The sequence below is a fragment of the Euleptes europaea genome, chromosome 1 (assembly GCF_029931775.1).
Source record: "Euleptes europaea isolate rEulEur1 chromosome 1, rEulEur1.hap1, whole genome shotgun sequence".
Taxonomy (NCBI): domain Eukaryota; kingdom Metazoa; phylum Chordata; class Lepidosauria; order Squamata; family Sphaerodactylidae; genus Euleptes; species Euleptes europaea.
Genome location: NC_079312.1, coordinates 6584431 through 6610020, shown reverse-complemented (window position 1 = coordinate 6610020; position 25590 = coordinate 6584431). Strand labels below are relative to the sequence as shown.

The following is a 25590-nucleotide window of genomic DNA, read 5'->3' as shown; positions in this document are numbered from 1 at the left end:
GATTTCTCTCTGGTGTGAATATTTTGATGTACCTTAAGGCCTGAGCTCTGGCAGAAACTCTTCCCACACTCCAGGCATTTGTATGGTTTCTCCCGTGTGGATTTTTTCATGTGACATGAGATTTATCCTGTGACTGAAACTTTTTCCACATTCTGAGCATTTAAATGGTTTCTCCCCTGTGTGGATTCTTTGATGGGACCTCAGGCCTGAGCTGTGGCAGAAACTTTTCCCACAATCTAAGCATTTATACGGTTTCTCCCCAGTGTGGATTCTTTCATGCGAAGTAAGGTTTATCTTTTGACTGAAGCCCTTCCCGCACTCCAAGCATTTATATGGTTTTTCCCCTGTGTGGATTCTTTGATGATTGATTAGCTTTGCCTGTGCAAAAAAGCTTTTCCCACACTCCAAACATTTAAATGATTTCTCTCCACTGTGAATTCTTTGGTGTGAGCTAAGAACTCGACTCTGCGAGAAGCTTTTCCCACACATTGAACATTTATATGGTTTCTCCCCTGTGTGGATTCTATGATGTGAAGTAAGATCTCTGCTCTGATAGAAGCTCTTCCCACACTCTAAGCATTTGTAGGGTTTCTCCCCTATGTGTATTCTTTGGTGGGAATTAAGATATCTACTCTGTGAGAAGTTCTTCCCACACTCGGAGCATTTAAATGGTTTCTCCCCTGTGTGGATTTTTTTATGTCTAATCAGATCAGCACTCTGAGTGAAGCCTTTCCCACACTCCAGACATTTAAATGGTTTTTCCCCAGTGTGGATTCCTTGATGCCTAATGAGACCTGTGCTCTGTGTGAAACCTTTCCCACACTCCAAGCATTTAAATGGCTTCTCCCCAGTGTGGGTTCTTTGATGTGAAGCAAGCTTTACACTCTGGCTGAACCTCTTCCCACGTTCCAAGCATTTGTATGGTTTCTCCCCTGTGTGGGTTCCTTGATGTCTGATGAGATATGCACTCTGGCTGAAGCTTTTCCCACACTCCAGGCATTTAAATGGTTTCTCCCCTGTGTGAACACTTTGATGTGTAATTAATTTTGTCCTCTGGTGGAAGCTTCTTCCACATTCTGAGCACTTATATGGTTTCTCCCCAGTGTGAATACTTTGATGCAAACTAAGGGTTGTGCTCTGACTAAAACTCTTCCCACATTCTAAGCACTGGTATGGTTTCTCCCCCGTATGAATCCTTGCATGAGATATAAGGTGTGTTGTTTGTCGGAAGTGCTTTCCACACTCCAGGCATTCAAAGGGTTTCTCTCCTGTGTGGATTCTTTCATGGGAAATAAGGTTGATCTTCTGTTTGAAACTCTTTCCGCACTCCAGGCACTTATATGGTTTCTCCTCTATCTCAGCTTTTTGGCAGTTTTGAAGGCCTGATGTATGAAGCTGATCTGTCTTGCCATCTGCGCTTTTATGTGATTTATTCCTCTTGTGGACAGTTTGATGCCTCGCTAGGTTGATCCTCTCGCTAAAGCTCTTCCCACACTCCAAGCATACATATGATTTCTCCACTCTGTGGATTCTCTGGTGTCTAAATAGACTTGGGCGGTGGCAGAAGCTTTTCCCACACTCTGAGCAAATGTATGGTTTCTTCCCTGTGCAGATTCTTTGATGGGAACTAAGTGTTGTGTTTTGACTGAAGGTCATTCCAGACTCGAAGTATTTGTATGGCTTCTCTTCTGCATTCAGGCTTAGTTTACTGCTGAATCCTTCCAAATCAATACTTCCTTTCCTCTTTTCCTGATCCTCATCCATTTCCTCTTGAACTGGAATGTCTAGAAAGTCACCACCCCAAGAAATGTAGGATTTGTTGTCTCGCCTCTGTCCTGCTTCTCTTCTGTCCTCTTCCCCTTTTTGACATCTGGCTCTCTCAAATGACAGTTCATGGGGATCACTCTTATTCCAGGCTGTTTGAATAACGAGAGGGGGAAATGGTAAGGAGAAGTGAAGCCTCAGACCATAAAGCTCACCCCAAGAATTCTTTCTTTATTTTCATTAAGAGTCCATATAGCCCTGCTCACAAATGCAAATCAAAACCCCCTACAAGATACACACCAATAAAATACCCTCACATTATAAAATGATCACTGATATTTCTTATATAAAAACTAAAACTAACTCCACACAAATGCCAATCTATCAGATTGGCTTCAAGACTCTTCATGTAGATTTATTTATTTAACAAAATTTATACCCCACCTTTCTGCTTGCAGTCCGTAATGGGCTGGATGAAGGTGAACAGGCTGAAACTTAGCATGACAAAACAGAGATTCTTTGGGTTAGTAGAAAGGCAGACCTGGGACTTAAGATCTCTCCTGTTTTGGATGAGGTTGCACTCCCTTTGAAAAGCCAGGTTTGAAGCAGGAGGCAGCCTGACTGTGCCAAACTCACTTTGGAAGCAGGACAAGAAAATTCAAGAGGAGGAAGAGGAGGGGGAGAAGGAGGAGGAGAAGAAGAAGAGTTGGTTTTTATATGCCGACTTTCTCTACCACTTAAGTGAGAATCAAACCGGCTTACAATCACCTTCCCTTCCCCTCCCCACAATATACACCCTGTGAGGTAGGTGGGGCTGAGCTTTTAATAGAACTGTGACTAGCCCAAGGTCATCCAGCTGGCTTCATGTTTAGGAGTGGGGAAACAAATCCAGTTCACTGGATTAGCCTCTGCCGCTCATGTGGAGGAGTGGGGAACCAAACCTGGATTCTCCAGATCAGAGACCACAGCTCCAAACCACTGCTCTTAATCACTACACTCCGCTGGGAGATGTGCCAAGAACAGACACACGCTAGTTACTCTACCTGTTGCCAGATTATTATTATTATTATCATCATTGTCATTTATAGTCCAACTTTCTTGTTGGGACTCAACACAGATTACAAATATGATACAAACTATTCAGTCACTTGATGAGGGAATGACAAATTATGATGAAAACATTTGAATCTAACAGCAAACATTCTTGATAAAACAGAAAAATAGAGTTGGGCTGGGCAGATAACTGGTATGAGATTGCTGATATGTCAGCGTGGTGTAGTGATAAGCAGGGACCCCAGCATGGTGCCTGACGGTGCCATGGTGCCTGCCAAACCTTCCCTGGTGCCTGCCAAGTGTTTTTGGAAAGGGAGTGGGGCCATGTGGGGCTTTGTCCCAGCAAGGGTTCTGATTGGCCCTTGAAGATTTGATTGCTTGTACATAGGTTTAAAGACAATGCTTTGGCTGCAGCTGCCACCACAGCACAAGGATCTTCACTGTGTGACTGAAGGTAAGCTGCAATAGCACTTTTGTGGGTAGCTCCGCCTCCTCTGGTAGCCATTTTGTGGCAACCATTTTGTGAATGTGCCTACCATGCTGTGTCAGAATTCCATAGGTGCCAGCAGGCCCAAAAAGGTTGGGGACCCCTGCACTAGAATGTTGGACTAGGATCTGGGAAACCCAAGTTCAAATCCCCACTCTGCCATGGAAGCTTGCTGGGTGACTTAGGGCCACACTGTCTAAGTTTCCTCACAGGGTTGCTGTGAGGATAAATTGGAGGAGAGCAGAACAATGTAAGCCACTTTGGACCCCCATTAGAGAGAAAGGCAGAATATAAAAAAGTAAATAAGTAAATGAGACAGACTATTTGGTCAATGAGCAAGCAGAGTGCAAAACATGATAAAATAATTAAGTCCAGCGGCAAAGATTCTTAATGAAACAAAATCTGTTCTACATATAAATAAAGCTGCAGTCCTTTATCTATTCAGCCACATTGCATAGTTATTTTGCTTCCTGTCTGTGAGGGAACCAGTTTTCATCCACACATGGAAGAGAAAGCCTTACCCAGAGAGGCCACGATCCGAGAGTTCTCCTCCATGACTTCCCTGTGCAGGGCCCTTTGTTCTGGATCCAGCAGCGCCCACTGCTCACGAGTGAAATAGACAGCCACGTCCTCCAGGGTCACCTGATCCTGAAAGGAGGAGGAAACATTTTGCCACCTCAGATGATGTAATCTTCTCTTCCAGGTGCCATCTGAAAGTAACTGACAGTTTATAAAATAATGTCTGAAGTAGAATAAGAGGATCACTTTCTCTCCCTCTCTGTAATACTAGGATTCGGTGCCACCCAGTGAAGTTGATGGGCAGTAGATTCAGGACGGACACAAGGAAATACGTATTTACTCAACGAGTAATTAAATTGTGGAATTCACTGCCAGGGGATGTAGTGACGTCCATGAGGGTAAATGGCTTTAAAAAGCGGGTTAGACAGATTCATGGACCATCTGCCATGGTGACTGAAAGGAAACTCAATATTCAGAGGCAGTAAACCTCTCAATATTCAGAGCCAGCATGGTGTAGTGGTTAAGAGCAGTGGACTCTGAACTGGAGAACCGGGTTTGATTCCACACTCCTCCACATGAGCAGTGGAGGCTAATCTGGTGAAGTGGATTTGTTTCCCCACCCCTACACACGAAGCCAGCTGGGTGACCCTGGGTTAGTCACAGCTCTCTCAGCCCAACCTACCTCACAGGGTGTCTGTTGTGGGGAGGGGAAGGGAAGGTGATTGTAAGCCGGTTTGATTCTTCCTTAAGTGGCAGAGAAGGTCAGCATATAAAAACCAACTCTTCTTCTTCAATGCCAGTGCCAGGGGGCAACATCTGGGGAAGACCTCGGCTTCTGTGGCCTATTGTTGCCCCTCTAGATGAACTGATTGGCCACTGTGTGAGACAGGATGCTGGACTAGATGGACCACTAGTCTGATCCAGCAGGGCTCTTCTTGAGTTCTCTTGCAGATTCAAACCTTTATGAGAGGCATTCACGACCTTGCTCTGGTTTTGCTTTTATCTTATTTACAAAATTTAAATCCCACTTGTCTGCCCAATCAGACCCACCAAGGCAGCAGGCAAAGTGAAAGAAGTTCTCCCAGGGAGATGTGCCAAGAACAGACGCATGCTTGCCTGCCTCCCTCATGCTCCTTCCATACCTGATCTGGTTGCGCAGAAACTGTTTCTTCTCCCTCACGAAGAGATGTCTTAGTATGCCTCATCGATCCCACACCATCACCTGTGAGAGAGTCAGAGGAGAAGGAAAGCTCTTTTCTCCTTCTATATTTTTAATGCACAGTTAAGATTCCAGTTCCCCGCATGGCCAAAAAAACCTCCCCATGTGGACTCATGGATATACGTCAAGATTCTGACTCGGATTTATTTCTTTTACATATTTAGAATCATAGAGGTGGAAGGGACCACCAGGGTCATCTAGTTCAACCCCCTGCACAATGCAGGAAATTCACAACTACCTCCCCCCCTCACCCCCAGTGACCCCTACTCCATGCCCAGAAGATGGGAAAAACCCAAAACCCTCCAGGATCCCTGGCCACTCTGGCCTGGAGGAAAATGGCTTCCTGACCCCAAAGTGGCAATCAGCACTACCCTGGGCATGTAAGAAAGGGCCACGAGAGCCAAGCACTGACGCAACCCTTCCCGCCCTCCCTGTCATGATCTGCCTAAGTTCACAGAATCAGCATCGTTGACAGATGGCCATCTAGCCTCTGCTTTAAATCCCCCAAAGAAGGAGAGCCCACCACCTCCTGAGGAAGCCTGTTCTACTGAGGAACTGCTCCAACTGTCAGGCAGTTTTTCCTAATATTTAGCTGAAAACTCTTTTAATTTCAACCCGTTGGTTCTGGTCCGACCTTCTGGGGCAACAGAAAACAACTCGGCACCATCCTCTAAATGACAGCCCTTCAAGTACTTGAAGATGGTAATTATATCACTTCTCAGTCGTCTTCTCTCCAGGCTAAAATATTGAGTTTCTTCAACCTTTCCTCATATGACTTGGTCTCCAGACCCCTCACCATCTTCGTTGCCCTCCTCTGGACACGTTCCAGCTTGTCTACATCCTTCTTGAATTGTGATTCCCAAAACTGAATACAGTACTCTAGGTGAGGTCTAACCAGAGCAAAGTAAAGCAATACCATCACTTCAAATGACACTATACTTCTGTTGATACAGCTCAAAATTGAATTTGTCTTTTTAGCTACCACATCACATTGCTGACTCATGTTCAGTGTTTGATCAACAGGGCTATCCTCTGAGATTAATTTGTAGAAGGGATTGTGCTCCTACAATTAAGCCTTTGACTATTGAATCTCGGGATATTTCTGAACTAAGGCACAGGCTGGAGATGCAAGTCCCTCCCACCCCTAACACAGAACAACTTGAAATACACAGGGAACATAAGAAATGAATTTACAAATTTCAGGCCTGCATGCAGGAGGGAAACCTGGCTGGAACACCCTCCTTCCACCTTACCCCCCCATTCATCCTTACCCATCGGAGTAGATCCTGAGTCACCCTTCACCATGATCCTCTGAAACAGCAGCTTCTGTCTAGTGTACACTGGTGCCTCCTCTGCCTTGTCCGATGGCTCTGGCACCTGAAAAAGAAGGGGGGTCCCAGGCAGGGAATTCTCAGAAAAGGGATTCAAAAATAAAGTAGGGTAGGACCTCCCATCTTGAGAGATGTCAACGAACAACAGCATAAGTAATGAATTTTTAAAAGAATATTCTTGCTCACAGCATCCACTTACTGGAATTAGAAGGATGAATCCCTCTCACCTGCTGGTCCTGATGCTCATCCTCTGCCTGGCTCAGGAGGAAGCCTTCTGCCAGGGCCACCGCCTGGGAACTGGTCTCTGGAACACATTCCCTGACCCAGCTCTCCATCTCTGGGGGCAGGATGGCCAGGAACTGCTCCAGGATCACCAGGTCCAGCATCTCCTTCTTGGTGTTCCTCTCTGGCTTCAGCCACTGACAGCAGAGATGGTGGAGTCGGCTGCAGACCTCTCGGGGCCCCTGGGCATCCTCATAGCAGAAGTGCCTGAACTGCTGGCCCTGTACATCTGAACTGGTGGTTTCCTCACCCAGATATTTCTGCATGGCTCTTCCCAAGAATTCCCCTCAGCTTCCAGCGTCAACAGCATGAGGGCCTTTTCTTGACTGAGGCTCAGCCAAGTCTCACTCTTCCATCTTGGATCTGTAGCAGTGCACACAGGAAATAAACGAGCCGATGTGTTCTGTTGATTTCTTTCCCAATGCAAAAATAGCTCCAGATGGTAGGGTTCCTATTTTCTGCCAAAGCAAGACATATTTCTGTGTTTGCATCACCGAGGCAGGAAAGTGTTTCATTAGCAAATGGTCGACTCCTATAAGTGGCTGCGGCTTCCCCCTCTTGGAAAAACAGCTGACTGCCAAGATCCAAGGAGAAAAGTCCAGGAGGGCCTTTTTATGAATGCAATAGTGTTAAATTATAACAGAACAGTTCAGGGAGGTGAACTGTGACTAACACATCTATTATCTATTTGCTGTGTATATTATCTTGCTCCACTGGTTTGTATTTCTACTCATGGAATAGAAGAAGAGTTGGTTTTTATACCCTGATTTTCTCTACCTTAAGGAGTCTCAAACCAGCTTATAGTCACCTTCCCTTCCCCTCCCCACAACAGGCACCTTGTGAGGTAGGTGAGGCTCAGAGAGTTCTAAGAGAACGGTGACTAGCCCAAGGTCACCCAGCAGGCTTCATGTGGAGGAGTGGGGAATCAAACCCGGTTCTCCAGATTAGAGTCCCACCGCTCTCGACCACCACACCATTATCTCCATTGTTTAACATATCGTGTCTAAGACTTGCTTTATTCCGATTTCTGTCCTCCTAATCCTACCACATTGCTTATCAGATGCCTCATCCCACCGACTGCCTTGACTTAACTTGTCATTTGTCTTGAGTCTCAGTGAGGTGGATGACAAATTAAGGACATAAAATAAAATCTTGATATTCGTATAGACATTTGGACCCTGCATTTGGAGAGGGCAACGGGATCTACAGCTTACAACATCACATGAATACACGAAGCTGCCTTCTACTGAATCAGACCCTTGGTCCATCGAAGTCAGTATTGTCTACTCAGACTGGCAGCGGCTTTCCAGGGACTCAGACAGAGGTCTTTCCCATCACCTACTTGCCTGGTCCCTTTAACTGGAGATGTCGGGGATTGAACCTGAGACCTTCTGCATGTCAAGCACTGAGCTATGGCCCTTCCCCAATTATTCTCCTCTCCTCCATTTTTCCTTACAACAGGCTGAGAGTGACTAGCCCAAGGTCACCCAGCAAGCCTCCCTGGCAGAGTGGGGATTCGAACCCGGCTCTCCCTGATCCTTGTCCAACAGACTGGAAGAGAGGTTGCAAACCACTCCTCGGACTGGGGCTACCAGGCACTCCATCCTTAGCATTGATCGCTTCGTCCCCTCGCGTGCTCCTCTCTCTCACTCGGTACCCCTCCCACAAATGCTGCCCCAGCTTCCCCCAGTTTTCTTTAGCCCCCAAAACCTCCCTGCATGAAGGACCCTCTCCCCACTTTAGTGCAGTTATGGGTGGGGTCCCCTCTTTTCAGCCAATCCCCCAGCAAGAACTGCCTGCATTTGATCTCACTGGTCCCTAACTGGGTTTCTTCTCTCCTTTTCTAGGGGGGTCTTCCCACCCCTTCCCACCAATCCCCCTGCATCCAAAGGCACTAGAGACTCACCAGCACCCAAAAGGAGCAGCAAAGGCAACCTTCCCTACACTTGGTGGGGGAGGAGGACAGGAAATTACTTCCATTCATTCACAAAAAGTGGTTGGCTTCTCTAGGAAGCCAACGCTCGCTTCTCTTTAACCCTTGCATTGGAGTCTCTCCAGAAAGCCAAAAAGCAAATGGCTCTACCCCCTCTGCTTTGCAGCCCAACCCCAAAGCATTGACACTGCAACTCTGACTCCAGATTCAATCACCAGGATTCAGCCTTCCCATAACTCACACCACCACCACCCCAGCTCAGGTGATTTTAGCAACTGATGGACAGGCAGAAATCTGGCAGTTGCATCCTTCCCCCCCCCCAGCTCGAAGATGTCATGCTGTGACTTTTGCCCTGTTGAATTTCTGCCTGCCGTGCCGATCTGAGTAGCCGGGGACTCTGACGCGGAAGCCAAGCGGATTGGCAGTCCGTCCAGGATAACACCATCAGAAAGTCCTCTGCTGCTTAGAAAAGTGTAGTTTATTTCACAGTGCAAAGATATAATGCAAATACTTCTTTCACACTCTCCTCTCATAGCATCCCACTCAGAGCTTCAGTTTCACTCCATTATATACACCTGGTGGACGCAGTAGCAGTAGACGCTTAGTCATCCTGACATGGCTACTGTATTGCATCAGCCACCTGGCTATAACTGGATCAGGCCAGCTTCCTCTAGCTCTCCAGGGACTTCCCAGGCTGATTGCACCATCACTAGATCCATCTGATCTAACCTGCACCTGTCAAACTAATCTGACAGCCTTGTAATATTGTCAGACTCCTGCTGGAATAAATTGGTGGCATCCTTTCCTAAAAACTTTCCTAAAAACTCGGATCAGAGTGATTTATGCCACATGTTCACAACCAACACCAAAGGTGGATTTCAGGTTCGCCAGAGAGGCGGCGGATAAATTTTTCCAAATAAATAAATAGCATTATTTGTCCCTCGGTGTCCTTTCCCCTCTCTTGTGATCTCTCAACCAGGGCTAACAAAGGTGGGTAATAACTCTCAATCGCTGTTTCCTTCCATCGTTTGGTACTCAGGGGTACACTGCCTCTGAACGTGGAGGTTCTGTTTCTCCCTCACGGCTGGAACCATTCATCAGCGCATCCTCCATGAAACTGTGTGGGCCCCTACTTAGGTCGTTTACGCTCCTGCCATTTTAATTTAAATTAATCGCCATCGCCTTCACAACCAAGGGAGCTAGGATTCCCGGCAATGTGCAGTTCGTGTATGGAACTCACTGCCACAAGGTGTGAAAAATGCAGGAGCACAGTGGCTTTCTGATCCTGGCTAGTTTTGGGATGGGAAACCTCCAAGGAATTCTAGGGTCGTGGTGCAGAGGCAGGCAATGGCAAACCACCTCCGAACATCTCTTGCCTTGAAAACCCTACAGGGTCACCAGAAGTCAGCTGTGACTTGACAATAAAAATAATAATAGGGGCTGTAGAAGTGTGTGTGGGGGGGGAGAGACAGATGGATTGAAAGAGGGTATCTTCATGCATTTGCATTTGTTTATTCATACCCCACTTCTCTCCCCAGTTGGGATTCAAAAAATCTTAGAACATTGTTCTCCCCTCCTCCATTTTTTCACAGCAACCCTGTGGGGTAGACCAGGCCAGGAGTTGTGATGGGCCCAGGGCCACCCAGAGAGCTTTCATGGTAGCAGTGGGGACGCGAAGCAGGGCTGCCCAGGGTCCTAGTCTGCCACTCTATCCACTGCCCCACACTGACTCTCATGAATGGTTCTAGCTCTAAGAGATAAATGGAACCTCCATAGTCAGAGGCAGTGTACCTCACTACCAAATGCTGGCGCCAAATAAGGGGAGGACTATGACCTTCATACATTTTCCCAGGCTGCGAGATCAGGATGGTGGGGGAAAGAATATTTCTTTATCTAGGTCATTTTTCATCTCCCCTATTTTTTGTGCCATTAAGGGACCCCTGCTAATCTGCATTTTGTGAGCCTGTGACACAAGAGATTCTGATTGCAGAGCCTGAAGTTGCTGGGTTTTTTTTTTTAACTCTAACAGGAGTCCTCTGGCTTTTCAGATCCAAACGACAGGCAGGAACTCAACAGGTCAACCCCATCACGTTTTCAAAGCGTGAATTTCTGACTCTCGTGCAGCAGCTACTATCACAGCAGCTGCCTCGTGTGGGAAGAAAAAGGACAGCCCGGCCTGGTAGTCATAGACTCATAGAGTTGGAAGGGACCCCCCAGGGTCATCTAGTCCAACCCCCTGCACAATGCAGGAAATGCAGGAAATTCACAACTACCTCCCCCCCACATCCCCAGTGACCTCTACATGCCCAGAAGATGGTCAAGATGCCCTCCCTCTCATGATCTGCCTAAAGTCACCCCAAGAGAGAATCGCCATGTAAACACATTACAACGTCCCTGGCTGCAGAGCAAAGAAAAAGCTGGTGAAGTCAAGGGAGGTGGGATTCCTAGAGAGACCCAGAGGAAGAAGCAATTGTGAATGAATGAATGAACAGGGGGAGTTCTTCCTGTCCCTCACGACCACCCACCCGCCTTTGATGGAAAGGGGCTTTTAATTTTTCTGCGCAAGTGCAGGGTTGCAGCCCCTAGCTGGGATCTGGTGAGTGCCAAATGCATTTGGGTGAGGTTTGGAGTGTCATGCCAAGCAGGAAAATGGGGAGGGTGGATTAAAGCCCCCGGGGAGGAGGGGGAGAAGCACCAGACAGTAAACGGAGAGCAGAGCAAAGCCCCCTAGGGTGGCAAGCGTTGCTTGGGAAGGGCTGAGAAAGAAAAAAGAGAGCCCCCCGCATCTCCCTCCCTCAAAGGTACCCTGTCTGGTCAGAGACTCTCTTTGATCACTTCTGCAAAAATCCATCTGGTTGGGAAGGATTTAAAGCATTCAAGCGATTTTTGTGCATTTGCTGTGGCTTAAGGCAAAAGAGGCAGGGTTTTTTTGGGGGGGGGATTTGGGGTCATCTGGGGTAGAAGGGAGGGTGGCTTAAGGGGAGGGGCTGTCGCTCAGTGGTGGAGCATCTGTTTGGCATGCAGAAGATCCCTGGCATCTCCAGTTAAAAAGAACCAGGAAGTAGGTGATATGAAAAAACCTTATGTCTTAGACCTTGGAGAGCTGCTGTCAGTCAGAGTGGGCAATACTGACTTTGATGAATTAATGGTCTGGTTCAGTATAATTAATGGTCTGGTTCAGTATACATGGCTTCATGTGTTCATGTGTTCAAGGCATCAGATCAAAGGCAAGAATTAGATTCTGAATTGCCCCATGCAAAGGAAGGTTCTGGCCTATTGCCCTCCCATGAAAATATCTCCATTCAGTCTACAAGGCTTCTCCTTGTAGAAAAAAGTGGTTGTTACACTTTGGATTGTGAAAAATTCCTTTCTGCCTCTGTGACGTTGTAATTTGCACTCGGGGGTACCAGGGGCTGCCTTTGCAGGAAATCAGAGATCCATCAGCTGGTGCTGTTTGGGACTCGAGAAAACTTGGCAGAAGAGCAAAAGGAGCTCTTGCCCTGAGTGGGGTGCTTCGGATCAAAAATGGAAGAGCTGGAATTGGCTGTCCCTAAAACAAGAAGAAACCTACATGTCAACCAGGCTGGGAGCAGAGGGGAACTCTGGGAAGGATCTGTGCGAAAAATCCTGTCTGAAGACATCACCAGTTCAGATGTGCAGCGCCAGCATTTCAGGCAATTCTGCTATGAGGATGCCCAGGGGCCCCGAGAGGTCTGCAGCCGACTCCACCATCTTTGCCACCAGTGGCTGAAGCCAGAAAGGCACAGCAAGAAGGAGATGCTGGACCTGGTGATCTTGGAGCAGTTCCTGGCTGTCCTGCCCCCTGAGATGGAGAGCTGGGTCAGGGAATGCCGGCCGGAGACCAGTTCCCAGGCGGTGGCCCTGGCAGAAGGCTTCCTCCTGAGCCAGGCAGAGGACAAGATGAAGGAAGGGCAGGTGAGACTGACTTATCCTAAAACTTTCCTCCCCTTACTTTTCTCTCCAATGGGGACCTGAAGAGGTTTACAACATCATACTCCTTGTCTCTATTTTATCCTCACAACAGTCCTGTAAGGTTGGTTAGGCTGAGAGTGTGTGGCTAGCCCAAGGTCTCGCAGCGACGAACCTCCGTGGCAGAGTGGAGGTTCAAATGTGGGTCTCTGTCTCACAAAAGCTCATGCTTAGGCTGTAAGGTGCCACCTGACTTCTACATAAGCACATAAAAACATGAGAAGAGCCCTGCTGGATCAGACCAGTGAGGGTCCATCTAGTCCAGCATCCTGCTTCACACAGTGGCCAGCTGGTTCCTCTGGAGGCCCAACAGGGCACAGAGGCCGAGGCCTTCATAAGAAGAGCCTTGCTGGATCAGACCTGTGGTCCTTCTAGTCTAGCATCCTGTCTCACACGCTGACCCACCGATTCCTTTGGAGGTCCAACAACAGGACATAGAGGACGAAGCCTTTCCCTGACGTTGCCTCCTGGCACTGGGATCCAGAGATTCACTGCCTCTGAATATGGAACAGTTAGATCAAGTCCACTTTAGAGACCAACAAGATTTTGGGGATATGAGTTTTTGAGCGTCAAAGTTCCCTTTGTCAGATACTAGCAGGACTCGTATCCTACTCACTCCTACTCATTCCGACTCGTTATCTAATGAAGGGAGCTTTGACTCTTGAAAACTTATAGTCCACAAATCTTGTTGGTCCCTAAGGTGCTACTGGACTAGAATCTGTTATATTGCAAACCAACATGGCTACCCCTCTGTAACTCCCAGAGCCTAGTCTGACACTCTAACCCCTACAGTATCGTGCCCAGATGTGTGAGCCTTTAGCTGGCCCATTCTTTTTCTAAGAAAGAAAAAAAAAGAAGGGAATAGGTTGATACCTGCACACATAGTATTTGAGAGACTTATACTAACCAGTATTACAACAAGAACCTATTATACCAGATGTTTGAGTAACTGAGAGTAGAATTTACAACATATTCACATGCCTGGTTGGGTTTGAACTGTTTGTATTTGTATTTGTATTCATTAATGTATTTCTGTAAATGTGTGCAGGTTTACAAAGGGTTTTAATTAACCACTGATGAAGGCCCCATAGGCCGAAACACGTTTGGTATGTGGTTATAGTTATCATCCTCAGGAAATGCCATTGTGCTATTTTAATGCTTTTAAATAATTTTAACTTTTATATAGCACTTCTAATAAATTATACTTTCAGTATTTATACATAGACATATATATTTTCTTTTCACCCAACCTTGGGTACCCAGCCATTCTTTTTCTAATCCATGCCTTGGATCCCAGCTTCTGTTTCAGGTGCTGAGGCCATCGGAAAAGGCTGGTGATTTTCCTGAGGTGGAAAAGGTCACGGGACTGCTGTCAAAGGCTATCGGCCAGGAGGATGACTCAAGAGCCACAGCAATGGGAACAAAGGAATGGGGTGCATTTCTTCTTTTGGCTCTATTAAATTATGCATGGTTTGGAGAGATTGGACAGGGAGACGTTTTTCTCCCTCTCCCTTAATACTAGAATGCGGGGTCATCTGCTGAAGCTGGAGGGTGAGAGAATCAAAACAGATAAAAGGAAGTATTTTTTCACACAACACATAATTAAATTGTGGAACTCCCTGCCCCAAAATGTGGTGATGGCTGCCAACTCGGAAGGCTTTAAGAGGGGAGTGGACATGTTCATGGAGGAAAGGGGTATTCATGACTACAAGTTAAAATGGATACTAGTCATGATGCATACCTATTATCTCCAGGATCAGAGGAGCATGTCTATTATCTTAGGTGCTATGGAGCACAGGCAGGATGGTGCTGCTGCAGTCGTCTTGTTTGTGGCCTCCTAGAGGCACCTGGTTGGCCACTGTGTGAACAGACTGCTGGACTTGATGGGCCTTGGTCTTAATCAACAGGGCTTTTCTTATGTTCCTATGTTCTTATGTGGCTAAGTTACATCTAAGAAATGACACAACGGAAATTTTATTTTTTACACATTAGGAAATATAAAGTATTTTATGCATTGGGTTGAAACATCTTCCCATCCCTTTTGTGTTCCCCACAGGCAATGGAAACACACCAGGGATCTGTCCAAGGTCACCTTTCCTTGGCGGCAGAGAGAAAACCTCTTCTGAGCACACAGCTCAGGTAAGGGAGGGAACTTCAGCAAGACAGAGAGGGCGCATCCCCTCACCCCTGCAGATCTCCCTGGGCCTGAAAGAACTGGTCTCTCTCTGTTGGTTTATCAGAGGTGCCCAAAAAGAAGGCTGCGGTTGCCACCTGGGAGTGGCAGCAGGTTTGAATGCATCCGGGGAAGACATAGCCATCTCCCACTTGAGAATATTGTTGCATTGTGCCTAGAAAGGAAACAGCTGTTAGGTTATCTGTGAGGACAAAAATATGTCTTACCGCTTTCAGGGTCTGATTTCCTTTGAGGAGGTGGCTGTGTATTTCTCTGAGGAGGAGTGGGAGCTGCTGGATCCAGGCCAAAGGACGTTGTACAGGGAAGTCACGGAGGAGAACTACTGGAATGTGGCTGTTCTAGGTAAGGCGTTCTTGTTTCATAGGCTGACCAAATGAATTCACAGTCTTCCAATTATTTGTGACTGTCTGTGGCCCCCCTTTTTCTTGATTTTTGAACCTTTGTCAGAACTGGGTTAAAGGTCATCAGACTTGGCACACTTGGTCTCTGAAGTGCTCCTGGATTCAAATCTAGCTGTTCTACTACAGACCAACACAAGGAGCCAGCATGGTGTAGTGGTTAAGAGTGGTGGACTCTAATCTGGAGAACAAGGTTTGATTCCCCACTCCTCCACATTAGCAGCGGACTCTAATCTGGTGAACCAGGTTGGTTTCCCTACTCCTCCACATGAAGCCTGTCAGCTAGTCACAGTTCTTTCTGAACTCTCTCAACCTCACCTGCCTCACAAGGTGTCTGTTGTGAGGAGAGGAAGGGAAGGCAATTGTAAGCTGGGTTGAGTCTCCTTAAAAGGTGGAGAAAATCGGGTATAAAAAACAACTCTTCTTCTTCTACCTTCTGGAAAAATTAGAAAGCAATGTAAATGTTTACATAGGCCATGGAAGACCATAAGCAGTGCGGAAAATGAAATTAAAAAATTAGAAGAGAATGCAGTGAGATAATACATACAATAAACAGTGGGACAGCCAGTTCCCTTTATAAACATACCCTCCCTAACAATTCTATTTTACACAATGTGAAGAATAATATCTGAACCCGAACCATGACTTAGCATGAGATCTGAGGAGAAAAGGAAGAGGAGAAGGAAACAGAGAAAGAGAGAGGACACAGGAGCTGCCAGGAAGAGAGAAAGAAGAAATATTATGGGGAAGGGGGTACAGAGGGAAATGAAATTATCCCTGCAAATCCTTGTGAGTTTCCCACTTGTGTCTGTCTGTCTCTGAGTGGGCTTTATGCCTCAGCGAGGGGATTAGGCCAAGACCCAGTTTTCTACCTGGGCTGTCAGTTAAGAATAGCCAGCAAAGGTTTTTTAATAGTGGAAGGGTCTTTCTAACGTTAAAGTGTGTTCTGTTAATCAAAGCGGTAGTTGATTGGTGTTCCCCCCCCCCCCGATATAAGACTCCTTTTTCTCCCTTTTTTGTCTTTACTCTAATAGATGTCAAACGGGAGATCAAAAATCAGAAAGAACCTCAAGAACAGTTTTTGGAAAGATGTCCAAAAGGGGAAGAGCAGGGGGGACGAAGGAAAGGGAAGGAGAAGAGAGAGAATGAATCTACAGTTAACCAGGCTCGTGACTTCAGTGAAATAATCCAAGAGGGAATAAACAAAGGACAGGAAAAGAAGAGCACTGGTGGTGGGAAAAGCCTGAGATGTGAACTAAACCCAAATGCTCATAGGATAAGAGGTGTGGGAGAGAAGCTGTATGAACACTCAGTATCTGGAAAGGGTTTCAGTGGGAGCACAACATTTACTTCACATCAAAGAATCCACACACAGGGAAAACCGCACAAATGCTCACTGTGTGGAAAAAGCTACCACCAGAGGTCAAATCTAATGATGCACCAAAGAAGCCACACAGGGGAGAAACCCTACAAATGCTTGCAGTGTGGAAAGAGATTTGGTCAGAGCTCTACCCTGATTTCCCATCAAAGAATCCACACAGGGGAGAAGCCATTTAAATGTTTGCAGTGTGGAAAAAGCTTCGCGTGGAGCCACAACCTTATGTCCCATCAAAGAATCCACACAGGGGAAAAGCCTTATAAATGCTTGGCGTGTGGAAAAAGTTTCACGTGGAGTCACAACCTTATTTCCCACCAAAGAATCCATACAGGGGAGAAACCATACAAATGCCTAGAGTGTGGGAAGAGCTTCAACCAGAGTACTGACCTCACTTCCCATCAAAGAATCCACACAGGGGAGAAACCGTATAAATGCTTGGAATGTGGGAAAACCTTCAGCCAGAGTTCGAACCTGACTTCCCATAAAAAAACTCACACTGGTAAGAAACCCCACCAATGCTTGCAGTGTGAAAAGAGCTTCAGCTGGAGCCATCACCTTATTTCACACCAACACACGCACACGAGGGAGAAGCCATTTAAATGCACCATCTGCGCAAAAAGCTTCTGCCAGAGGGTTGGTTTAATTATACATCAAAGGATACACACAGGAGAGAAACCCTACACCTGCTCAGAGTGTGGGAAGGGCTTCATGGCAAAGTCAAATCTACTGAACCATCAAAGAACGCACTCAGGGGAGAAACCATACACTTGCTCAGGTTGTGGAAAGAGCTTCATGTTGAAGTCGAGCCTCATCAACCATCAAAAAATCCACACAGGAGAGAAACCCCATGCTTGTTCGGAGTGCGAAAAGCGCTTTGTGATGAAGTCGAGTCTGATTAGCCATCAAAGAATCCACACAGGAGAGAAACCCTATGTTTGCATGGAATGTGGAAAGAGCTTTAGTTGGAATGAATGCCTGATTTCGCATCAGAGAAGACACAGGGGTGAGAAGCCCCATGTCTGCACAGAATGTGGAAAGAGTTTCACAGTGAAATCAAGCCTTGTTAACCATCAAAGAATCCACACCGGGGAGAAACCCTATATTTGCTTAGAGTGTGGGAAAGGTTTCAACCAGAATTCTCACCTAACATGCCATCAAAGAATCCACACAGGGGAAAAACCATTTAAATGTTCTGAGTGTGGGAAAAGCTTCGTACGGAATGACTGCCTTGCTGCCCATCAGAAAATACACACAGGGGAGAAGCCATTTCACTGCTCAGAGTGTGGGAAAAGCTTCCACAAGAAGACAAATCTAACTGCTCACCAAAGAATCCACACAGGGGAGAAACCATACAAATGCTTGGAGTGTGGGAAGGGTTTCAGCCAGAGCTCAGGCCTTCGGTCACATCAAAGAATCCACACAGGGGAGAAACCACATAAATGCCTGGAATGTGGAAAGACGTTCAGTCGGAGATCAAGCCTTACTTCCCATCAGAGGAGAAGCCATTTAAATGCTTGTAATGTGAAAATAACTACAGTGGAAGCCACAACCTTGCATCCCATCAAAGAATACACTCAGGAGATAAATAATTGTAAAGCTCAAAGGGTAGAGGGAACTTTGATCAAAGAATACACTCAGGAGATAAATAATTGTAAAGCTCAAAGTGTAGAGGGAACTTTGAATAATTGTAAAGCTCAAAGTGTAGAGGAAACTTTGAAGTGTAGAGGGAACTTTTGAACTTTGATCAAATAATAACTTTGATGGGAAATGAGCTTTATCACTAAAGATTGATATCAGGGTGTTAGAAGAAGACCCTGTAAATAATCACAGTGAAATCCTATACAGAGATATGCCATTCAAACACAGTGTTGAATTTAATGTAGTAACTCTGCCCAGGATAGTACTGTTATTTGGAGACCAAGGTGCCATATCAGATGTTGCATGTCATTTCACCAGCATCTAATGTGAAGAAAGTAACACCTCACCTGGAGTAGCTTGGTACAAGCTTTGAAAGACTCTGAAAGGTAGAGGATGGAAAAAACTTTTGGTGATGAACCATCTAGTATATTAATTACAAGTCTTAGAAGGACCTTTCTATATCTCAGGCTGTTGGGAAAATAATGTTGGGAAAATGACTTTGAGATTATAAGGAATTTCTAGTAGCTCAAATTTAGTCATATTTAAGTGGAAAAAAGATCTCCTTTCCTGTAGAGAAATATTTCTGTGCCCTTTGGGACTTGGCTACTTCAATAAAAACGACTTAATACATTCACTTTATGCAAAAAGTTGGATTCCTGAGTTTGTGTATCAGTAGTCTTTATCTGTAATGATTTGGAACAACAGGTTTTGTGCTGCAACATTAACCAGGTCCTAACCAGGTCTACCATTTTGAGCTGCAATACTAACCAGGTCTACTCAGAAGTAAGTCCATATTTAGTCAATGAGGCTTATGCCCAGGAGAGTGATCTTAGGAAAGCAGCCATAGCTAGCTACACCAATCCCAGGAATCCTCAGTTCCTCCCCTTTTATTTATTTATTTATTTATATTTTGCAACATTTATATCCCTGGTACTTGTAGGTTATCCGGGCTGTGTGATCATGGTCTTGGTATTTTCTTTCCTGACGTTTCGCCAGCAGCTGTGGCAGGCATCTTCAGAGGAGTAACACTGAAGGACAGTGTCTCTTTTTTTATATATATCCCTCCTTTCTGCTGTCACAGTGGCTACCTTTTCTACCCTGTTCCCACTTTCCCCTATCCTTCTGCACTATAACAATGAACTACCACACTAATATACAGATTCAAGGACTAGATGTAAACCCACAACAAACTGCAGTGCCGGTTATGTTCCAACATAACACCATTTTTTGCATGGTATCTGCTTTCTGACTCACACCTAATATTCTACACTTCTTTCAGAATTCTGAAATCCTAGTCCTGTCACATTGCTTATCGGAAGTCTCATCCTATCGATTGCATTGACTTAGACCGTGCAATCTGCCTTGAGTGAGAAAGGAGGACTAGAAATGTATTGGGGTGGTGGGAAATGCCGTCAAGTCACAGTTGACTTATGGCGATCCTGCGATTATGGCGATTTCTTATGTATAGTCTTTTGATGATGTATTAGGGACGTATCTTTCAATTAGATATATGTCTTTATTCCTTATCATACAGCTCCATGGAATTGTTATTTTTGTAGGTTTTCCTTTAATTATACTTCCTTTGTGAACACTATTAGAGAGCTTTATTTTGCCAGCACAATCAGTGTTAGCTTTTGCTAAATGTGTATGATAGCACTAGTTAATGTAGGCAGATGATGAGTATGCTAGCACTAGTTAATGTTAGGCAGATGAGGAGAGGGAAGGCATCTTGGCCATCTTCTGGTCACTGGGGGTGTGGGGAGGGGAGGTAGTTGTGAGTTTCCTGCATTGTGCAAGGGGTTGGACTAGATGACCCTGGCGGTCCCTTCCAACTCTATGATTCTATGTTGGTTTTTTAATGTGTGTTTTTTTTAAGCAAATAGTTAATTATTACTTGTGGTATATATTTAGGTGCTCCTGCCTGTTATCAAGTCTTTATTAATGGTTTGTCTGGTAGAGCTGCTTTCTTCTGAGAGCCAGCATGGTGTAGTGGTTAAGAGCAGCTGGACTCTGGAGCAGCACTACACTCTGGTGTAGTGGTTAAGAGCAGCTGGAGAACTGGGTTTGATTCCCCACTCGTCCACATGAAGCCTGCTGGGTGACCTTGGGCCAGGCACAGTTCTCTCAGAACTCTCTCAGCCCCACCTACCTCACAAGGAGCCTGTTGTGGGGAGGGAAGGGGATTGTAAGCCGGTTTGATTCTCACTTAAGTGGTAGAGAAAAGCAGGGTATAAAAACCAACTCTTCTTCTTAGGATTTTTCTTCATGCCTAAACAAGCTACAAGAAATGCACCATCCCGTGAAACCGTTCCCTATGCAGTACTACTTATTGTGCTATTTATACTCCACAAGTGGGGACTCAAAGCAGCTTACAAGATCATAAGAATGTAAGAAGAGCCCTGCCGGATCAGACCAGTGGTCCATCCAGTCCAGCATCCTGCCTCACACAGTGGCCAACCAGTTCCTTTGGAGGGCCAACAACAGGACAGAGGCCGAGGCCTTCCCCTGATGTTGCCCCCTGGCAATGATATTCAGAGGTTGACTGCCTCTGAATGTGGAGGTTTCCTTTAGTCACCATAGCTAGTAGTCGCTGAGACTGCTCCTCCAGGAATCTGTTTAATTTCCTTTGATTTGTTTAATCTCCTTGAGAGCCGGTGTGGTGTGGTGGTTGACAGCAATGGACTTTAATCTGGTGAACCGAGTTGGTTTCCCCATTCTTACACATGAAGCCTGCTGGGTGACCCTGGGCCAGTCACAGTTCTCTCCAAACTCTCTCAGCCCCACCTACCTCACAAGCTGTCTGTTGTGGGAAGGGGAAGGGAAGGCAATTGTAAACTGGGTTGAGACTCCGTAAACATAGAGAAAACAGGGTATAAATACCAACTTGTCCTCTCTTTTTTTTCTTCTTCCTCTTCTTTTAAAGTCATCTATTCCTGTGGTCACCACTGCATATTCCCTGGCAGCGAATTCCACATTTTAGTCACTCATTGAGTAGAGATGTATTTCCTTTTGTCTGTCCTGAAACCACTGCCCATCAACTTCATTGGATTTCCTCAAGCTTCAAAATATTGGGAGAGGAAGACAAGTCCTTTCTGTCCATTCGCTCTACCCAGTGCATAATTTGACCACACATCAAACTGCCTTATACTGAATCAGACCACCGGTCCATCAAGGTCAGTATTGTCTACTCAGACTGGAAGCTGCTCTCCGGGGAAAAACAACCACACAGCTTGAGCCCAGCATCTAATCCCCTTTCAATGTGTGTGTGTGTGCGTTAAGTGCTGGTAAGTTGCTTCAGACTTATGGTGGCCCTATGAATTAATGCCCTCCAAAACAGCCTATCATTCACAGCCTGGCTCAGGTCTTGTAGACTGAGGGCCACGGCTTCCTTTACAGAATCAATCCATCTCATGTTGGGTCTTCCTCTTTTCCAGCTGCCTTTGACTTTTCCTAGCATTATTGTCTTCTCCTGTCTTCTCAACAATGTGACCAAAGTACCATAGCCTCAGTGTAGTCATTTTAGCTTCTAGTGGGATGAAATGTTGGAGGAAAGCACGGGGGCAGTTTGGGTCTGCCTCAGTGCCGACAGCTAGAAGGGTAGCTCAGCCTGGTAGTGTGGCAGAGTGGTTAAGCTCTACCTCTGGGAAGAGGACAGAGTACCCGGTTGTGAAGCCTATCTCTGGTGACGAGCAGACCTCATAGCATTAGCCTGGTTCTTGGGGGAAGGGGCAGGCTGGTGCGGGTGGAATCCTGTGGGTGTGTGAAAAGATCCAACCTAGTAGCGGTGTCAGTGAAAGCCTGTTTGTACCTGCAAGCATTAAAGAGAATTCAGACCACACTCTGAAGCTACAACTAGCTTAAATTTATGCGCCTCAGCCAGGTTTCTCCTTTGACTGACTGGAGACCTGTGCTGCTGATCGGTTCTTTAAAAATAAAAACCTGTAAACCAAATACGTTTGCTACCCTAAGAACATCTTGTAACCGAGATTTACCATTCGTAACTAATCTGGTTCCCCAGAATCGTAAGAGGCCATGAGTACCCTCACTATTCTATTTAAATACGTCAATATAAATTTTCACATTCTCACACAAGAGCTGAGTGACTCCCCAATAGTATTCCTTACTCTAATAGATTCTGCAGATGTGGTACTAACCGAATTGACCCTATAGAGCATATTCTTTTGGTTTGTCCTGAATTTTCAGATTTGAGAGCTGAATTGATTTTTCCTTTGCTTGAGCAGGACACTGTCTCTTTAGAGGCCAAGTCTTCTTGGTTACTACGTGATGAAGATAAACAAGTAACTTTGTGTGTTGTTATTTTGGCGGCTGTAGTAAAATCACAGTTAAAATCAGGTAGCAAATAGGACACTTACAGTGTGCGTGGGCACGCCTTGATACATCCCCACAACCATCACAACCCCTAGAGTGGAGACATGGGTTAAGCCATTTTTTAAATTCTCAAACTTAATTTTCTTCCTTGGATAAATGAAACAAGAGTTTTGTTTTATTTTGGAAAAAATGTTTTGATATTTTATTATGTAAAAAGTTCAATATCTGGGCAGGTAAATTTGTAAGGCAGAGTTCTGTGCGGTTCCAACGCTGCACAGGGAAAATCCCGTTCCCCCTTTAGAGCAAACTGTTAGCTAAAATACTTCCTACATGAAGCCTTAGTAACCAAGCAAAGCAGATACGTTGTGCTAACATACTGACATAATCCATCTAACTATTAACCAAATAAAAGTACCAAAAATAAAATGGAGTCTCTACATCAGAATGGCCTTGCTTTATTTTAGCAAGTAACAGGATCTGGTCAACTGTATCCTGTGAAGATTACACAGGATGCAGGAAGAGAGTACCCCCCGTGTTCATCCTCAACATCCAATACAAACAGGTATACTGCTCTTGAACATGGAGGTTCCATTTAGCAATCATGGCTGTGAACTGCTAGCAGGGCCAGTTGTAGAATTTGAATAACTCCCAATTTAAAGCCATCCTTCATTTTGTATTAGTGAATTCGGTACGTTAATTATGTGTCGAACAAAGAAGTGCTACCGTTCCACTTCCCATCAGTTTCGCCAAATAAACATGAGCTCTAGTGTTGCGTGATGGGAAGGATTTTTTTTTTGCTATTTCCACTCTAAACACTGTTCATTGCATCATAAAGCCTCAGCAACATCTTATTTCTAAACTAAAAAGCGCAAAAAACCTCTACTGTTTTTTTTAAATCTTCTTCCAGGGAGCTCAGCATGGCATATATCTTTCTTCCATTTTATCCTCACAACAACCCTGTGAGGTAGGTTAGGCTAAGAAAGAGGAACTGGCCTGAGGAACACCAGCGAGCTTCTTGGCTGAGCAGGAACTGGAACCCGAGTCTCCCCAGTCATAGTTCAACAGCATGTCATGCTGGCTCATGCTAGCCTCTCAGTGATTACTCAGCCTTCTTTTTTTCTGGAATTTTCTTAGCTTGCAATTTCCTTTTTGAGGTTTTACTCATAAAAACTCACAAGTGCTAACTGCATCACAAGCTTACTTTGATCTCTTGTAAGATAAAGGCTTTAACTGATGTTGGTTTCTGTTGCTTGCTTGACATACACACGGAAAAGGAGTCATTGCTAAACTTTGGGCATTTCTTAATACATTTTTTTTCCTCCGTGCAAATTCAGTTGTCATGGAGATCCAGAACACCAAGCATGTGCACAGTTTCTTTCTGCCCAAATTTCTGCCATAATGTCCACCTCGCTACATCCAGCTTTATTCTACCATGAGCACCATTTAAAACCAATGACAGCTACTACTTCAGCCGTTCACTCAGTCACTGAAGGTATCTATTCTCATTTGTTTAAAAAAAGGGGCTGAAATTGCAGTGCTAATGGGGGGAAAGCAACCTGGTAACGGGGTTAAATACGTTAATGTGGGCAGGTAAGTGCTCATTGAAAATCCTGAACACGGATGTACAGTAAAAAGGGTTGTTTTTAAATAGCATTTCATGTAGAAGGAAATCAGAATCTATATGGCATTTATAGATAGAAAGCAGAAAAAGTTCAAAAACGGCAAAAAGGGTACCAAAATACAAAAATACAAACGTGTATCTAAAGCCAGACAGGGCTCAAATGTGTATGGATAAGTGCAGTCTCTTCATTCAAGGTATTTCAAGATGGAATCAGGCACATGCTCTCTTTCAGACAGAGAAGCAGGAAACTGAAAGTCCGCAGTGTTTGCAGAGAAGCTTGAGAACAGCTCCAGCTCCCCTCCTCAAACACATTTCATAAGAAACAAAAAACTCACATGCTCCCCCTCCTTGGGTGTGGTAGAAGGCTCCTTATGCAAGCAACCAGCTAGTCAGTCAGATGAGGGGCATGTAAACCAGGAGTGAAACCTGATGTAACAAGCAGGTAACTTTGAAGCAAAGCACCTGAGAACACCTGGTGGAAGGAAGATGTCCTGTGGGCAGGAAAGAGGGACCTTTCATTAGCAAAACAATTAAACAAGGCAGGATCTGGAGTTCCCACTAGAAGGTGGCAGACACAAAGGAATCTCCTCACTCCATGCTGGGAAACAGGTTTCTGGACAAGAGAAGACAGGAAGGGCTTTTTTCTGCACAGAAAATGTAAAAAACAAACAAACCCTAAGCTAATAAAAATTTGGGTTTGTAACAGTTATTAAAGGCTGATCGGTTGGGAAATTTTTATTCTGATTGCCCGCGTGCTTCCACACAGGTGTCAGACCTTCAATGTGAAGTAGGATCTGCGCGGAACCTGAAGTTCTTTCCACACTCCAAACATATCGAGGATTTGAAGAATTTCCCCCTGTGTGGACGACCTGATGCGCTTTAAGGTCCGATTCGTCGCTAAAACTCATGCTACATTCTGAGCATTTGTAGGGCTTTGTGTGAATCCGGTGATGCCTGCTAAGGTAGGATCTCTGGGTGAAGCTCTTCCCACACTCCAGGCATTTGTGTGGTTTCTCCCCAGTGTGGATTCTTTTGTGTGAAGTGAGGTTTGTGCTTTGAGAGAAACTCTTCCCACACTCTAAGCACTGATATGGCTTCTCTCCTGTGTGAATTCTCTGATGGATAGTGAGCTCGGTACTTCGGATGAAGCTCTTTCCACATTCATTGCATTTGTATGGTTTTTCTCCTGTGTGGATTAGCTGATGTGAAGTAAGGTGCGTGCTGCGAATGAAGCTCTTCCCGCACTCCATGCATTGGTACGGTTTCTTGCCCGTGTGAACTATTTTATGTGAACGAAGTTGCTCATTCCATTTGAAGCTCATTCCGCACTCCAAGCACTGAAACGGTTTCTCCCCAGTGTGGATTCTTAGATGCGAAGTGAGGTGCGAGCTCTGAATGAAGTTCTTGCCACAAACCAGGCACTCGTACAGATTCTCCCCTGTGTGGATTCTCCA

The 25590-nt window shown here is 45.4% G+C and overlaps 2 protein-coding genes across 2 annotated transcripts; one reads left to right on the top strand and one right to left on the bottom strand.

The window, feature by feature from the left end:
- On the bottom strand, positions 1–25590 carry LOC130480140 (zinc finger protein 420-like). Its single transcript, XM_056852579.1, has 2 exons — positions 25103–25590; positions 1–1300 (listed from the first exon to the last, which is right to left on the bottom strand). The coding sequence occupies exons 1-2, from the start codon at positions 25456–25458 to the stop codon at positions 34–36; spliced, it is 1623 nt and encodes a 540-aa protein (XP_056708557.1). The 5' UTR covers positions 25459–25590; the 3' UTR covers positions 1–33.
- LOC130490697 (zinc finger protein 501-like) lies at positions 12510–25019 on the top strand. Its single transcript, XM_056864511.1, has 5 exons — positions 12510–12524; positions 14635–14717; positions 16581–17047; positions 17300–18153; positions 24903–25019. Exons 1-5 carry the CDS (start codon positions 12510–12512, stop codon positions 25017–25019), a joined length of 1536 nt encoding a protein of 511 aa, XP_056720489.1.

Bases quoted from the DNA above. Each gene is read 5' to 3' on its own strand.
- LOC130490697 (XM_056864511.1), top strand. The intron at 17,048-17,299 runs GTAAGAAACCCC...GAACGCACTCAG, and splicing joins CCATAAAAAAACTCACACTG to GGGAGAAACCATACACTTGC. The intron at 18,154-24,902 runs GTAGAGGGAACT...GCTTCCACACAG, and splicing joins ATAATTGTAAAGCTCAAAGG to GTGTCAGACCTTCAATGTGA.
- LOC130480140 (XM_056852579.1), bottom strand. From the start codon at position 25,458: ATGAGCTTCAAATGGAATGAGCAACTTCGTTCACATAAAATAGTTCAC. The intron at 1,301-25,102 runs CTACCTTAGCAG...CAAACAGAAGAT, and splicing joins AAGAGCTTCACCCAGAGATC to CAACCTTATTTCCCATGAAA.